The sequence below is a fragment of the Anopheles merus genome, chromosome 3L (genome assembly GCF_017562075.2).
Source record: "Anopheles merus strain MAF chromosome 3L, AmerM5.1, whole genome shotgun sequence".
NCBI lineage: Eukaryota > Metazoa > Arthropoda > Insecta > Diptera > Culicidae > Anopheles > Anopheles merus.
In genome coordinates, this window is record NC_054085.1 from 26691813 (window position 1) to 26709696 (window position 17884).

A 17884-nucleotide genomic window follows, 5' to 3' on the forward strand; every position below is an offset into this window, starting at 1 on the left:
ACATTGTTGTAGCGTGCTGCGGAATGGTGCGCTATTGTGAGCGGATTCCACCCCGGAAAAACAGAACAGTAACAAACCATATTGTGGTACAGTTGGTGGTCAAAAAGGGTTCATTGAGGACTAAATACATGTTGGAATACATACACTAGTGGTACAAACGTAATAATTTCCAATTATCTAAGAAACACGGTTATTTTAACCAGGTGGCCGTCTTGCCCCATACGAGTGGCACTCTTGCCCCATAGCCCAAAAAATAACGTCTTTTTGGACCCTTTTTAAAACGCTTCAAAAACTGTTTTGTTTGCACTTTTTCAAGCGAAACTCATTTATAAGTGAGGAAATAGATGTAAAATGGTTATGAGATTAAAATCGGCTTTTGAAAAACACGTTTTAGTGAGTTATGACTTGAAATGTTTAAGGTGGCACACTTGACCCAAGTTCCGCTACTAGACAAAAGACTCCTTTTGAAGCTTTTGGAGGCCATTCGAAAAATAAAGAAATGAAAAGCGAAAATAATAATTTTTGATTACTGTATGATATAACGCATTTTGCACGAGATGAAAGGCGCAAAATTGATGCTATGATCGTTTGACGTAATGCACATAGTATATCTTTAGGCGCTTTATACCTTTGTTTGGGCTATTTTGATCTTTAATTCTTTCTAGTATCTCTTTCATGTAGCTTTATTGCTATTTTTGCTGTAAAATTCACGGATATAATAGTAAGTAATAATAAGCATATAGTAATAATTATAATAACTTTATAATAAATTGTCAGTACGTATATTTGTATGCATCTTATCATGTTTTATTCATTCTTTTTTGCATCCTGTTTCAAATCAAATGAAGAAATGCAGCTCAACGAAACATTAATTTTCAGTATTTGACGCAACCAGGTATCATGTCCTGTAGTGAAACATATTCCGCTATCTACTAGGTAACCCTGCCCTTCGTAAGAAGCTTATAATAAAAAAAGCAACCTAAGCATGTCCAGAAGATTGGCAGAAATCACTGTCATTTCGTCAGACTAATGCTACTCTTTGCGCAACGTAACATTGTAATGCATGCAACATGGTACCTTGTGTGGTGAAAGTAAAGTGCAACGAATTGCCCCTCTTCTACAAAGGCTTCACTTAATACGGGAGTCGTACATCGCGATGGCTCTGATGGGAAAATAACATTTTTGCTTTTCTGAAGATGTTTCCTGGAAGCGGAAGTGTTCGTGCGCGAGAGCATTGCAAGAAGGTTCGCTGTTTTGTTTGTTCCTCTTATACACATGGTTGTTGGAAGAATTTTCCCCCCGCTTTCCATGGCTCTGTGGCTTTCCAACTGTAGCCAGAAGCGAACTTGTGCTCGTATCATGGCAATAACGCAACGGAAGAGGAAATGATTTTAAAAACATACAGCAAAGAGAAAGACAAGCTTGCTCCTTTATGTTGCAGTAGCAGACAACTTCGTCCTGCCAGTGAGGATGTGCAAAGAATGAAGTGATTTTTTTTCTTTCGTTGCAGATAGTTGTTCAGTCCCAACTTGTTTCCAGCACCTTTGCTTGGCTTTTGACAGGTGATTGTTTTTATCGCCTTCAGCTGTTCTGCCATTTTGATGCAACGGAAACTCACGCAAACCCAACCTGGGCACACATACCTGCACGCAGCAGAGTGAAACCTGACAAAGGTTGACTTAAATTTTCGCTCGATTCTTTCGTTCACCTTCCAGGAAGATCTCACCATTTACCCTTAGTGTAGGGTGGCCTATGGTACATAAAAAAAACCCCCCGGCAAACGGAACCAGGAAAACGTGTGCTTACCGGCATGCAATTTTTTGTAGGAATCTGATTTATTTCTTTAATCTTATTACTTATAACAGACATTTCAAATGTTAAAGCTAACTCGTGTTAAAGGGTACTTTAAAAGGATCTAAATGCCTTAAAGCATGTCTTGTAATCATAACCGATTAAAGCAATTGTTCGATTCATTCCGCAATGCATAACTATGTCCAAACTGTGACAAACTTTTTCTCCTCCTAACAACACTTACCTTCATTAGTACCGTTTTTGTTATGGCTCTTGCAATGTCACCGCGCCAACGTATTACTGCAAATGTTGTGTTCTTATAATTATAAATATAAAGCTGCGAACGAACCCGACAACCTGTCAGCCTTAATTTCTGCCTGCAAGTAAATTACAAAATCCAGAAGACCGGCAAAAGGGGCCGGAAGTATCTCCCCGCTTATACCATTTCCCGGTCCTCACCACAAAGTAACCTGTGAGCGGCAACTTTGAGGGACATTGCGTTGATGTCTTCTTTCTATTCCACATTTTCATAAAAGCCATGCGGACGAGAGCGTAACAAAAGCTAAAAACTTTAACAGAACCATACACATAGAGCAAGCAACAACTTCCACGCTGGATGCTGACTTAAACACACATCCCATTCCATCCGGTTGAAGATACTCCAAGTCCAAGCTGGGATTAATTTTTATTTACGACTCCCGGTCACCTTTTCGGTTCGGACAACCACAACCCGAACCCAATTATGAAGTGTCCGGCAAGCCCCCCGGATGTGTGTGTGTGTGTGTATGATGCGAGCCGTGGAAGGAAGGGCCGGACTTGACCGGGACCCGGCTCTGGCTGGACTTAGCGCTTAGGCACCGCTTTTATGAAAGTCGGACCATAGGAAATGCTCATTTATCACCGGACAGTGGTCCGACATCCCTTTTCGACCGCTCCCTCCCCTTTTCGGCCTGGTTACAGTGACAAGCGAAAAGCGTCTCCTTTCACGCTGACACGTCCGCCCTCCCCGTTTCCTGGTCACGGCACCACGATTATGGGCGTTTCATACCCGGATACCCGCGCCCGTTACGAAACCGAACTAACCGCAGCAGGAACCTTCAGTTTCCTCACAGTTGTGTAGCATTTTCGCTGACCAAGAAAAGAAAAAAAAGGTAATCGCTTTCGAAATGATTTAATAAGCTGCGTCGCACGCCTGCCAGCCGCCTGCCGCTGCTACAGCACGCTAAAACTCCCGAAAACAGACGCGCTTAATAACGATGGTTCATAATAATGTGTGATATTTTTATTTTTACGTTCTCACTTGCCTTTCTCCTGTTGGAGTGTCACGGTGCAAAAAAAAACGAAAATACATCTCGCTGGGGTAGCCGTTTTATCGGTGCGTTGAAATCTGCGTTTCCCATCAGCCCTCCCCAAAGGGCAGCGAATCGGGCTCGACCGGGGGTGCTGCAGGCGCCGAGCCGACGGTCCAAGCTGCTCTAGAGCGGTAGCCGGGTCATCCATTCGCCTGGGCAGCCTAAGTTGACAGCGCTAAGAGTTCGAGGGAAAGAGCTGAACTGATGGGGGAAAAGAATGTAAGCAATTTTTTAATTTTATTTAATTTATTCAACAACTTTCTCTCGACGAACCGACCTTGATATAGAGGTTTTAATAATTAAACCTTGCTTTGGATGTGTCCTTTTTGATAATGTTTGAAAGAAGATCACACTGAATGTCATCGTATACATACATACAATCACAGACCCTTCTGTAAGCGAAAACCGATCGTAAACACAATCCGATACCGGATACACAATTAATAGAAATGGAAGGGTAATATGATGGAATGTGAGTTTTCCCTGATTTATGGATGTATATTGATGGCTTTATGCCTTTTATTCTGGAAAAACATATTGAACAGCACATATATGGGGTTTCAGGGACCTTCTCTCACCATCCCTTTCACCATTCTTCCTTCACGAATGCACATCGATCAGGTTTCACACATCGGCACGGGGCCGATTGCCGAAACCATATGGAGGAGGTAAATGAAATTTCCAAAACGAACCTTTTTACGCTTCCACAAAGGGCCCATCGATCGAGGTGCAGAGGTGGGTGACGGGTCACATTTAATTTGCTGCTCTGCGTCCTCTTCCCCGCCAGTCTGTGTTTGTGTGAGCCGTCGAGTTGCGGAAGAAAACTCATTTCCTCCACAGTCTCATGTCGCATTTCCGGCAATCGAACACCGGGTTGACCGAACGGTACCGTTTTGCTTGTGGCACGAGTCTCATTTTAACCCCTCTATCCCCTCCCCCATCCTGCCAGCGTGCACCAAAAACCAGAGCCCGGTGCTTGGTGCGAATGAAAAGTGGGTCGAAATTTGTCACCGATGCCTCCGATCCCACCTTGACACTCCGACCAAAAGCCGGCCCGTCACTGCGGAGCCTTCCAATAGCAAATGGGCAATCCCGTTCCCGGGCAATGGGGAAAGCGTACGAAATAAATCCAATTTGAATATGATCGGCAGCATTCCAATACTGCCCTCTGCTTAAAAGGATACACTCCCGGTCTATGGTTCTGGTCCGTAGCAAGAACAACACACAACGGGGTAGGATATAATTTCCTCTTTTCTTACCCTTCGCCTGCTGGTGGAAAGTTTTTTGAATCGAGATACGAATACAAAATACGGTCCCTTTTACGAAATCCTCACTTGCGAAACCTGCACAGCATAGAAATGTCCTGCAATAAGCACGAGCACAAAGGTTAACGAAAGCTTACCGACACCGAAGCACACTTCTCTGGGTGGAAGAGTGAACGGTTTAAACAGAGCATTTTGATCTAATTTTGACGGAGAAAACATCAGACTGCAGTTTTTGACAGACACACGTTGGGGGAGAATTCTGACAGTGGGCAAATTACGTTATCGATATGAAGACAATTTCGACAATCGTGTTACCGATTAGTATGGATTATTAGCTTCATAGTTTGGTAGTTTTTACCCCAGAGGATAGAGTGGTTGGCTTTTGTCGAGGGAAATCAAGCGAAGTAGAAAAGCAAAATTGTGGCCAATAGGAATTCAAGCGAAGTGGAAAAATAGAATTTTTGCCAATAGGGAAATTAAACGTTACATATTCTATAGGAAATGAATAAAAAGAACTCCATTTGAATCTCGATTAGTTTGTACTAAAAGATTCCATCCTATCCGGAGGATCTTTTAAAGGTGCAATTACACAACTGGTTATTTACTACTACTTGACTTAACGTCCGGACGTATGCGGCCATGCCCGGCCTTATGCAGGCTTGCGAGACTTTATTCAGTACCATAGAGACGGATAATCCATCCTTGTTACGGGGGTCATACTAGACATGAACCAACGACGGGCATGTTGGTATGTCATGCTAGTTAAAAATTGTACCACAAGACCGCCCCAAATTGGTTTCAATTGGTTACAAACACGTTTTTAGTGATAAATCCCGAAATTTGGCTGGTGGACTTTGCTGAATATGCTTTTTCACGAAAAACGCCTAAAGGTATACCCCAAAAAGCGCTTTATTGAAAGTTGGCTGACAGTTCAATAGCCGCATTCACACACGGCATATTATGCTAGAAAATATCCGTCAAACACACATTTTCACTGAGGTAGCGGAAGTCTAGCAGCATGTGGCAAATTTTTTCCGAGCAATCCAACCTATCAATCGCTGGACTGATAACACAAGTAGTTGCTTGCATTCTGCTGACAGACCGAGAAAAATATCATGTTTTTCAAAGAGAGATATGGCTCGTGAAAACGTACCTAACAGTTGGCAGAGAATCGAAGTTCAGCCAGTAAGTTCAGACTGTACTTCGTTTTGTGGGATTTAACTGTCTTCTTTTTCTCTGAAAATAAAACCTTATTTAAGATATGCTATTTTTGAGCTCAAAACGCCCAAAGTTATACTATTTATTTGGTCATTTGAACTTCCTGAAGAGTTTAACGTACGGTTCTGAAAAATTTATTCTATCATCTCCAGCCTAACTTTCAAATAATTCCTATCACAGGCTATTCCATTGCATAGCCGCATAGCAAATCCCGCCCGTTTCTTGAAACACATCAGGCACGTACAACCTTGCAAGGTCCAATTGCTTTCCGAAACAACAATTAGCATACATCAAAACCTTTGCAGCGTCCACGTGTCCGTGACACTACCGAAGCAAACGAGAAGAGGCCGAAAACTTTTTCACAACCATCCTGGGAATAGGTCATTTCCATTGGATCAATTACGGTAAATTGGTTTTGCAGGTCACACAGAAACCCCTTTTCTTGCCCTTTTTTGCTTGACAATTGTTCCGGGTCTTGGGAGCGGTTTTCTCTTCCCGTTTTCTTTTCCAATTCTTTACAATCAACGAGTAAAAGGTACAGTAAACTGTCGCTTACGATGAGCATTGGACGACGGGCACGGTTGTGCACAACGTAACATCAAGTTTTCTCTTACTTTGAAGGTGATTCCAGATTGGCTGAAACGTTACTTTAACATCGCTCGCTAAAGCGTTCCACCGTGTCCCAGTGGGACACTTTCAACTCTTCTTCTACTCTTTTTGTGTTTGTGCGTTTTCTTCCCAGAAAAATTATGCAAACTCCAACAACTAGGAAAGTGTGTTTTGTTCGCCAATTACGCCACCAAACATTTCCTTTTCGGGAGGCAGCACTGGCACCACAACGGGGTAGCAAAGCAAAAAAGAAATATACTGCTCGCTCGACAACGGCGGACGCGCAGTACGCGGGTGGAATAGAAATGATTCTTCAACGAACTTGTCCTACCGATGTTTGACTTCCTATAGCTGTCACCCGGTGGACAGATTTTTTTTGGTCGTTCCCTTTTCAGTTTAAAAACATTTTTAAGTGAGTTGCAAAGTACAACGAACAGGAAGGAAGACATGGGAAAACGAGTTTAAAAACATGAACAGCAAAACAAAAAAAACACACAGACTTCCCCAAACTGGTCCCCATGCTCGAACCGTTGAATCAACTTTCATCAAAATTCAACCAACGACATTCCACGGACAGTCAAACTCATAAAGGATAGTGGTTTGGGCAACGACGAAGGCACGTGGACGTGCGAGCGAGTGAAAGAAAGTAACTGCAATTCCTCGGCCAACACTGCTGCCCGTTGGCCCGCGCCAGCTGCTTTATGCGCTTGGGGGGGGAGAGCTTTTCTTTCACGTTGCTTTCACCATCCCTTAGCCGCATGACTCCTGTCCAAAGTTTAAAGACGAGTTGCGAAGCGATGCTTTTTGAATGTTCTTTCGACAGCTTCACTTTATGTTTTTTTTTTTTTGTTGCCTCAACTCTTTCCCTCGGACGGATAAAAGTGGTTCACCCTCTGTTTGGACGCGTTTCGGTTCTATTCCCCCCCCCCCCCCGTTTTCTTCCACGCCTTGTGCTGTGATGCTGTAATGCAGTAATGCTGCCAGCGTCACTGATCGAATTTAGAAGCGACTTTTAGTAGCAAGTGAAACTGACACACAGAAAACGGCGCGGTGCAAAGAACAGAACAACACACTCCCGCCGGATTCTGCTGACAACAGTGCGGGCTGCATTTTGCTCCAAACCGTAGTCATAGTTTTGCGGTTGCGAAAACTTTGCCCTTTTATCCTCCCCCGCCCTGCTCCTTTTTCGTCAGCATTAATCCATTTTTCATGAAAACCACATTTATGGAACCGATATAGCAGAAAGCCGAGGACGAGGAAAATGTGAGAGCGCTCGTGCACTTTTTTTTACCATCCCCACGCTGTCCAACAGTGCGAGATTGCAAAAGCACACCAACAAAAAATAAAACACGCTAAGGACAGGAATGGAATGGGGAAAAACTGCAAGGGCTTGTTCCCTGTTGGCCCTGACTGACAAACTGAATTTAATCTCCACGTCACTGCGCTGCTCGCGCGCGCGCGCACGTTCTTTCCACCAGCACGGGGGTTTCCCGGGTGTGTGTGTCGGTTTTAATAGAGAAAATCCCCCCGCTGTGGAGTGGATTTTTATTAAAAGTTTGGTCCCCGAAAGCGAACGACAGCGTTCGTTGTTACTGGTGGTAAGGCAACAAGCGCCGACATGCATTAAACAGGGCCCATTTTTCCCCCCTCCAGGATCTGTTACATGCCTTTCAACGACGGCGGGACATAGTTTGAAGCGATGTTGATGCTTTATGGGCTTCAATCGCATTGTTGATCTGGCTTTAATGCTTTATTTTTAGTGTATGCTTTTTTATTAAATTATGCGTTTTCTACGTTGTGCATAAAACACTGCTGAAAGGTAGAAGCAAAGGTACAGTTTGCAACAACTATCTCTACAGCAAACATTATCAATAGCTACTGCAGTCAGCATTCAATAATTGAGCGCGATTTAGTTGGCATGCTTTAAAGTAGCCATGAGTTAAGTAGCCAATTAAAACGCTAAGGTTTGTTAAAAAATCACTAAAATATTAAAAAAATATCAAACACTTTACTATTTTTTAATTATAATAATAATAACAATAAAAACAAAAATAATTATTACTTTATTATTGTTACTATTATATTATCATTATTTTTATTATTATCATTATTATTATTATTATTATTATTATTATTCTTATCATTATTATTCTTATTATTATTATTCTTATTATTATCCTTTTTATTATTGTTCTTATTATTTTTGTTGTTATTATTATTTCTTTCAAAATTTTTATTATTATTTTTTTATATTATTATTATTATTATTATTATTATATTATATTATTATTATTATTATTATTATTATTATTATTATTATTATTATTATTATTATTATTATTATTATTATTATTATTATTATTATTATTATTATCATTATTATTTTTATTATTATTATTATTATCATTATTATTATTATTATTATTATTGTTATTATTATTAAAATAATAACGATAAAAACAATATTTAAATCATCGCGAATAAAAAAAACACATTTGAAACATTATTTAAATCCCGCTGAAATAGTTCAAACAGCCAATTGAAAATTTGAGCTCAAAACATTTTCCCAATTTTTAAAGCCAATTCTATTCCCTTCCGAACTCGTTCTCGCGTACGAAATGCAAACACGTTTGGGACATTTTCATACGCAGAATTTTCAATTTACACCACGTCACTCGTTGGTATTTGCCATTTGACCTCGACCCCATCACAGAGACGCCCATCTCATGTCACGGTGCAGTCACACGGTGGTTCAATATTCGTTCGTAGTTCCAACGGATGTGGCTGTGTGTTTATGTGTGTTTGTGAGTGTGTTTGAGTGTGTGTCTACGAGTTAGAGCTTGCAATGTTTTGCAACGCTACACTTCCGCACAATTCCATTTTTCTTCCACACTCTTTTTATCTCCCCTTCGTGCCAAAGCATTCAACGCGAACCGTGTAACGGGGGAAAAAATCAGCTGTAAAAAACTTACTTCCTGAAACTCGCTAGCTTTGCACACCCCGGTTCACATTACGCTCTGCCTTCCAAGCCACCTACTTGCGATAAAATAAAACAAAGTATCGTGCGCAAGCGAAAGCAACCGACAACGAAAAAAGACGAACTAGAAGTGAAGAGAAAACATCATCTAACACCCTCAAACATCCCTCGCCGGATACGTACCCTATGGGAATGCTTTTCACACCACCCAAAACCTCCCCGATCGCCGCCCCGTTTGTGGCGTGAACCCATAAAACACCCACAAAGGGCTCCGAAAACATTGAAAGTTTTAAGCGCCCGTCGCTAACCAGGCAAATCTGTTCCGAAATCTGTTCCCGGTGTTTTCCCCGGCCACGGGAGTTTTCAGCTGAGTTTTGCTCAACACGGTGCACAAAGAGCACGAGCGGAATGGGGAAGAAGAAAAATGATATTTTGAAGCAGTCCGACCGATTTGACACGCACAGCAGAGCAGCGCAAGCGGCAAGCGTGCGGAAGTACGGAACTCACTCTTGATGGAGACGCCCGGTGCCCCACAAGCAGACCACGCAGACCGAGCCTTCAACACAGGGTTGAGATGTTAAAACGATGGCAGGGCTGACAAATTCAAAGTTTACATGTTTTTCCCGTTTTTAGAGGTGTGTTTTTAAAATCTCACACAATTGCCGTACGGTGTCGGTTTGTGCGTCGTTGAAGCCGGGCACAGATACTTTCAGGGGAAAGTTTTGTTTTCGGCAATATCGTTCTGCCAAACCTTCTAAGGCCAAACTGCTGCTTTCAAATCAACTGTGCAGGAAAAATAAAAGAACGAAACGATCCGAATCACCCACACCATGCCTCACCCCTCCACTTAAAAGTTAAATCGCTACGCCTAGAGTGGAACATAAAACGAGAATTAGAAAATGGCAAATGGGGCTGCATGTCTTTGTTGTTGTTTTTTTTTCCCGAAAGCATTGAAACGATTGCGAACATACAAAGAATACGGAAACTTTTGGACGAGAGAGAAGAAAAGAACAGAAACAACTTTTCCCCTCATCCCCGTTTCCCTCTCCCAATCAAAACAACAAGCACAACAGACCGAAAACATCGGTCACACTGTTGCGACAAAACTTAAAATCTCGATGAAAAGAGCGGGATAAAGACAAGGCATCGAAAGTGTGCTCACCTCCCAGCCCAGCCACAAAAGGATTAAAGTTTAGAAAACATTTCAATTGCGCTCGAGCGCTACAGTGAAGACATATCGTTTCTAATCGAAAACAGAAAATTGGGACGGGGGAATGCTCGTAAAACAAAAACCCAACCCAGAAGGAGCAGCAATCTTAACGACGATCCGAAACGTCCCCGAAATCACTTCGCTACGCTCGATTGCAATTCAATTGACTTTCACATTGCAGGGCTGCTCGCTCTGTTTATCCTTCCGCTTAGTGGTCCTTTCGGTTCGCTATTAATTTGTCAACGAAAGACGTCGAAACGATGTGTTGAACAAAGCGCTGCTGCTTAAGTGGATTTTTACTTTTAATTGTACTTGGGGTCGTGGTAGGGTGGAGTAACACGTTTTGCGGGAAAGTGTTTCAAAATCGACAAGATCAGATGGGATACGTTATCGCTGGATGTTGATCGTATGACATCAAATGTCTTCTCCTTAACGTTCATTAAGGTTAGATGGCATTGCCAGAGGTCAGTAACCAACGTTTAAAACATTAATAAAAATTTTAAGTGAATAAGTTCAACTAATATTGAGGCATCCCTTCGCAATTTTATTCTTTTGTTGCCAATATAACTCTATTATGTTGAAAATACGCTGAAAATATTCTAATAAAGCACATAATGTAGTGAGAATTGCATAACTTGGGGGGGTTGTTTCTATACATCTTTCTATTCAATATTAAATTTAAAAAGGTGTTCAAATATTTCAATCGTTTTCTTATTAATATCAATATGGCACGCAAAATATTGCTTGTGTAAAGCAAAATATAGTACACACACACACACACGTAAAATAAAGCTTTTTTTGTGTGTGCCGATAAAAATTATTTTAGAACCCGAACATGCAACAAAAACAACATCAAACCAACAACGTTGACAGTGTCAAAATTGTGCCAAAGCCATATTCTGCCATACAGGTTCTAGCACAGCCGCTTTGCCCCACTTTCGCTCTCCCACTCTCCCGGCACAGTCCCATAAATTTATCCACTTGAGTGTTTCCGCTATAAACCTTTCATCTCGGCATATCCGGTTTCCGGGGCTGCGGGAGTAGTAGCAGGTCGGAATCAAACGTTTCGAGACGTGCAACGCAGGATGCAGGAGAGTTTTTGAACATTCGAACCATACACTCGATAAAGCTTGCGATGTTTGAACGAGGCAATCGTTTACTCACCTTGTAGGTTGCGCTTTCTTTTTCGCTTCGATACAGAATATGCACAAAGGCAGTTGGCCTCTTTTGCGAACGACACAAGTGGCATATGGTTCAGGGTTTTTTTTTTGCAGTTAAAAACTACGTAATGTGTCTACCGCTTGAACCAGTTTCTTTCGCTCGCTTCCGTCATGTGTGCTTTCGTCCATAAAAAGAAAACTCTTTCCCATTCCTCGCTGGTAAAAAAAAGAACATAGTATCTGCCACTGAAAATCGATTGGAACATTTTAGGTTCTTTTTATGATGAACACAAGACAACTCCACATACGAGTAGAATCTTGCACGGTGGGCTCAAAGCGATAACCATAATCACTTGCCATATTATTCTGATCAGAAATGAAAATCGTAACTTAAGGAAGTTTCATTTCAATTACCTTTTTGCCCAAAAATCTAAATAATACACCATAGGACGTTTATTGTAGTCATGACCGAGCCACCCTTAATTTGCGCCTAATATCTTAATGTCCTTTAAAAGTACTATAGATGCAGGCCAAAAACATGACACGGCAGGGGAATACATTCAATGCATGCAATGGAACCATTGACCACGCCATTCACGTTAGAAGCTCCTAACGTGAATCCCCAAAATAAAACGCTCCATGAAGCTTTATGGGGCAACAGAGAAAATCAAGTGACCATCACAAATGAGAGGAAATATGTTGCTCCTTTTAGGGTCTCAACACAAAATAATATGTTGCATCGCATTAATCGTTGCAAAGAATTAGGAGAATATAAGCTTGCGAAAGGGAAGTAAAGCGCTCCATAAACCTTCCCAGCATCGCTCAGGGCAATGCATTTAGATAACCGGTTTGGGATCGAAACTCGACTCCTAACCACTAACACTACCACCGGTCGGTCAGCTGATGGTAGGTGCAGTGAATGATTCATGGCCCTAAGGAGTAGAAACTGCATCCAGCATCCAGCGCTCCGGGTGGGAAAACAAATCCAACAAACGCTTGCTTCCCCGAAACGATAAAATAAATGAATACAGCTATCCACCACCTATCGGCTGCCAAATAATGGATGGCCTGTGGAGCTGGGGAAGAGACGAGAAATTGGAAACAATTTATATTGAATGAGCTGTGTGCAATCGGTATGCACTCGCTCACACTTGCTTTCCTTCCGTTGTTATTTTTCACATCGAACAGCTATTCCCTAAAAACGACTAAAATCGAGCGTTCAATTAGACTTTCTTGAATGATTTTTTTTATAAAGTGTAGAATTTTTATTCATAGTTCTCGCAATAGATTTTCCTATCCTGGTTAAAATCTCTTTTTTTAATGAGAATTGCTGTAAAAACACAAAATACAACATTATTGCAAACCTTCAGGCTCTGCGCACACTTGGATTACTCCCAGCTCCTAAAGGTATGCAAAAGTTTAATGATGCATGCAGTTCTTTAAAAAAAATCGTTGAAACTTACATTTATAACCTTTACAGCAACTTAAATCTGCAAATGTGTAGATGTGTAGTTAACAGATCAACCTCTGGCAATGGTTAAAAAAACCCTACCTAAAAACGTACTAATCTACTGTGAAATCATTATCCGTGTCTTTTGTCACCCCCCGGGGAACCGGCCACACAACACAAACCCTCCTCTTAAAATCCCTCGCCCTTATACCAAACTGCAAATTGCACTTCGTGTCTCTAATGCACTAAGTGAATAATGAACGGTTTTACCATTCTCACGGGCTACCTATATATATATATATGTGTTTGTGTGTGTGTATGAAAGTGTGGAAAGGAACAAACGCGAGGAATGGCGAAACAACGTTTTCAAACATTTCTTTTATTTATTTTTCTCCATACTGTGTCCCGCACATTTGTCCCCGTGAGCGTGATAAGCGCGGTTCCGGAGCTTTCTCCGAAGCACCGGGATGAATAAAATATTAAACGTCACCGTCGCCCACAAAAGTTGCTGCTCGCAGGTGGGAAAAGTGGGAAAACAATCCGGCAGGGCCTGGAGGAAAAAAAAGCAGAAGCGTTGCGGGAATTTTGTCATCCGTGATCCTTGAGTTTTAGAAAGATGTATATGTATATGCACGCTACAGTCATCTCACTGTGCCGCGTATTCCGTTTTTTTTACTTACCTACCGCCCTTTTGCATAAACGTGAGTGTGAAATGAATATTTCAAGCACGAGGAAACTCGCCGGAATGGGTTGAGTTATCAGCGGTTTTTTTTTTTTACGTAGTACCGTTTTGCATTTCAAACTGCATGAACCTCAAACTGGTTTTGAGCATATTGATAAAAAAGTGTCCCGCCACACTGAGCGTACACATCAAACCCAATGCGACTGCACGATGTCGGCTGTCAAGGTGCAGTGGTGGATGGGAGGACAGGGTTTTATTTGATAAATAAATGAATAATAAATTCGCGCACTAATGCGCGACGAATTACAACAAACAGGATGGAGGTAGAAAACAGAAAATGTGAAGCAAAAAAAACGAGGAAAACGGTGCGCAACAGTGAATGAAAATAGGATACTTTTTTTTGTTGCTCCATTTGTTTGTTTGTAATTCGCAAATTATTTTATTTTATGCACGAGACCGACGAATTAGCAAGTCATTTTTATGAATGCATAAGCAGCCCTTCCCAAAACGTGGACGCGCTAATAAAATGCATTAAACATTGAAGGCAAGCCATTTAAAAACATTTTCACTTTTCATTTTCGCATCCACAATTCATGCCTTAAAGTGAATAGTATTTAGGATGAAATTAAATTGCGTTAAAGCTACCCTTATCGAACCAATGCGCCACCAGTACAAGCTATTTCGTCATGTCCTTTATTCGATTTGTATCACATGCATTAATTGTTACGTTTTTTATCTCTCTTTCTTTCTCGCACAGTGTGTTCGGCGGTGAAAATCATCAACCTGAAAGTTCCCTCCACCTACCTGCTGGATCAGACCTCCAAAACGCCAGACCCGCTAATACTGGACTGCGAGTACGAGGTAGACGAAAGCGAGAAGGGTTTCGTGTTAAAATGGCTCCTGGACGGTCAACCGGTCTACCAGTGGATACCGTCGAAAAATCCTTTCCCCTTCGTAAGTACATACACCACCGGCTGGGTTTAAACCCTAGCAGGAAGATGTTTCAAGCAGGAAATGAAACGTGTCTTGTTTTATTTCTATTTTTTTTTTGTCACCCGCCCCAATCACCCAATCCGCAACAGCAATCCTTTAAGAACCGTGTCGACACCAGCTACGTCGTGTCGCAGGAGCATCTGCACAAGCATCGGGCGATGGCGATCATCAAACCGCTCGCCAACTTTACCGGCGAGTACATGTGCATCGTGCAAACGTACGCGTCCATCGACAGGAAGTCGGCGAAGCTGAAAATTATCGGTAAGAGAAGCTGCAATTGCGTCGAAAAGGGGGTTTCAATTAGCTTTTTTTGGTACAATTGTATCGAAAAGTATGTATTTTATGGATTTAAAGTGAGTGATTGCACTAATAGCAGATTCAGTGTAATTACAATAATTTTAATATTTTTATATAGGTAAAGGTATAGGATTTTTTTAAATCCTTTTCACTCAAACAATATTACAAATGATATTTTGATATTATGATTGATTTTTTTTCATTTTGTTATAGTCAGAACATTCAAATTTTATTTATCGTTACAAATAACCAAATGATATTTTAAAATCGAGCGAAAAGTTTCGATGGAAATGCTTCAAACCTGAATTGTTTCTATAATGTAATTTAAAACCATGTTTTGGGTATATTTAACAAATGCGGAGTTTTGGAACGTAATTCGTAAACAAAAATATATAAAATAACATAAAATAAGCACATTGATCGACAAGCAAGGTCAGATTTAGCTACAGTCGATGAAGGCAAGTCTAAATAAACTCCTTTCATAAATTATTTTTAACGCCTAAAGGTATGCAATGTGTCAAATCTTGGGCACTTATAACCAATTAAATCAAATATTAAATAGTGACATTCAAATTATATTCCTGGCTTCATTCGATTACACATTTTTAATAAATATAACACATAAGAACAAATTTAAACGGCTGTAGCTTAATATTGGTACATAAAAATCAAGCAATGAACAATATATTCAATTTAACTAACCATCGTGATAGAATATGATCTCAAAGTATTCTATTCTACTGCTCCGGTTATATCAGAACCATTATCTAATACCTGTTTTGCTTATTCTCTCTTCCTTTCCAGTGCGGGAGAGTAAATTCGATCTAAGCTACTACCTGAATGGCGACGGCTACATCACGGTTGATTGCCACGCACGAGACATTTCTCCGCTACCAGAGCTCCAGATACGGTAAGTAGAGGCATCTAGCTCCCTTTCTCTACGGTTACAATCAAACCCCCTCGCCAAACTAACAACACCGGGCTACACCTCTCGGTTCATGGTACACCTGCGAGAGAAAATCGAAAAATAACCTTGAGTTGATTGGGGCACGCGTTTGCCTTCCACTTTACAAAATGGATCTCTCACTGCGCCAATCAACCGAGTACGTGATCGGACCCATCGAACCTCCCAAAAAACGGGCTCGTCCTACACACATACACACATCCACGCACCGTTCACCGTGGGTCATGTTTGTGAGGTTAAAAGGGCTCCCGGTAGCTTTGCTGTCCGTTCGATTATGTTTTCCAATTGAGCAATCCTTCACACACGCCCGCAGCAGCAAAAAACCCCATAACCGGTCACGGTGGCGCCGACCTGTGGACCATGGGACAGGAAATCATTCCCACTTTTCCTCTGGTTCAATTCCGTAGCAATATTTAACACGATTTCGGCGCGATGATGGCACAAAGTATCATCCCAGTTTAATTTATGAAATAAATTATAAGTAAAATATTTGCATAATTCATTTTTCCACCCACATTACCGTCCCTTCATCACCCTTCATCTGATCTGATTTACTCCCTGTTCGAACCGATGTTCGCAGTAGTGCAGGGGTTGGCAATCATCTAGTAAAAATTGTACATTTTTTTAAGCAGTTGAATAAGCAATCGAGAAAAGGCGCCTAAATGTATACTTTTCATTTGCCTTTCGGAAGCTAAATTTTATGTTCGCCGTCATTTCATTTATAAATCATTTTGCTATAATGATGTCAACTTGCACTGCAAACCCCTGTCACTCTGTCCGCGGTTCAGCACCAGCCGGGACCTCTCTTCCCAGGTCATGGGGAACGGGTTAAGGGTTCGCTTCCGCTATTTGCACTCAGCCCAACGGTCGTGGGGGTGCGCATTTTTAAGGTTGAATGATAAATCAAACTCTCGGGCTGCCGGGTCACCGTCCCCCGTACCATAACAAGCAGCCGCACGCACACACGCACAACCAATAACGAACCAGCCTTCGTTGAACGAGATGAAATCCCACAGAGAGAGAAAGAGAGAAAGAGTGAAAAAAATGGACGGAAAAATATGTTGTTATTTTTCCGCCTGCCTGCAACCTCGGGTTACCATCACGGGCAAAAGGTTACGCTTGACCACATCGGTCATTTGTGTCCAGCTGGAGTTAAAATCGAACCACACCACCGCACTACCCGGATGTAGCGGGGTTGAAAAATGATAAAAGATCGCCCCCGGCAAAGGTCAAACCAACGTTATGTTTTTTTTCTGCTGTTACTCCATAACAAGCGCCAACCGAAAAAAAAATCCCCTATGCTCCGGGACGCAAAGGGAACATACATGTGTTGGCACCACCATCACCTTCCCCAGAACCGCTTGGTGTACGAAATTCAATCACTGAAAATCTGCTCCGGCCTCGCGTTTACGATCGACATCGATTTCCACCGGGTTGTGGCCCTGGTGGGCACCGGTGATTAAGGAAATGGTCCCTTCAACAATAATCAAACGCCCGGGCATTAATATATTTCTGGGGGAAGTAAAATACCTTCTAACCGTCCAGCCATTCCAGCCGCAAGGCCATTTATTCGGGGCTGGTGGTGGATGTTTCGGTACACCGGAACCTTCACGGGTTTCCATAAATCGTACATGCTGTTAAACATCAAGCTTACCGATGCTGCCGTAGCTGGCCGCGATGGGATGGAAAGATACTGGGCGGACGCTTTTTTATTATTTTGATTTTCATGCTACGCCTCTTGGTGGCGGTCAAGCGAGCCGAGGGAGCGAGCTTGGGATCATTTTTCATCTGCCCCTTAATCCCACGCCGGACGCTACCGGTACCGTTTGCTGATTGATTGGACTGCAAATGAGCAGGCTCGGGTTTTTATCGGCGATTACATTATGGGCGAGCAAAACATCTATTCAAATATGAGT

At 41.8% G+C, this 17884-nt stretch overlaps 1 protein-coding gene across 10 annotated transcripts in view; it reads left to right on the forward strand.

Annotated features, from left to right (window-relative positions):
• The window catches only part of LOC121598823, a 128153-nt gene that overhangs the window by 91303 nt on the left and 18966 nt on the right, over positions 1-17884 (forward strand). For all 10 annotated transcript variants that reach the window (XM_041926121.1, XM_041926120.1, XM_041926127.1 and 7 more), the window contains exons 3-5: positions 14472-14668; positions 14797-14968; positions 15809-15914. In XM_041926121.1, the coding sequence (XP_041782055.1) occupies positions 14472-14668; positions 14797-14968; positions 15809-15914 (475 nt within the window). The remainder of the gene's footprint in view (positions 1-14471; positions 14669-14796; positions 14969-15808; positions 15915-17884) is intronic.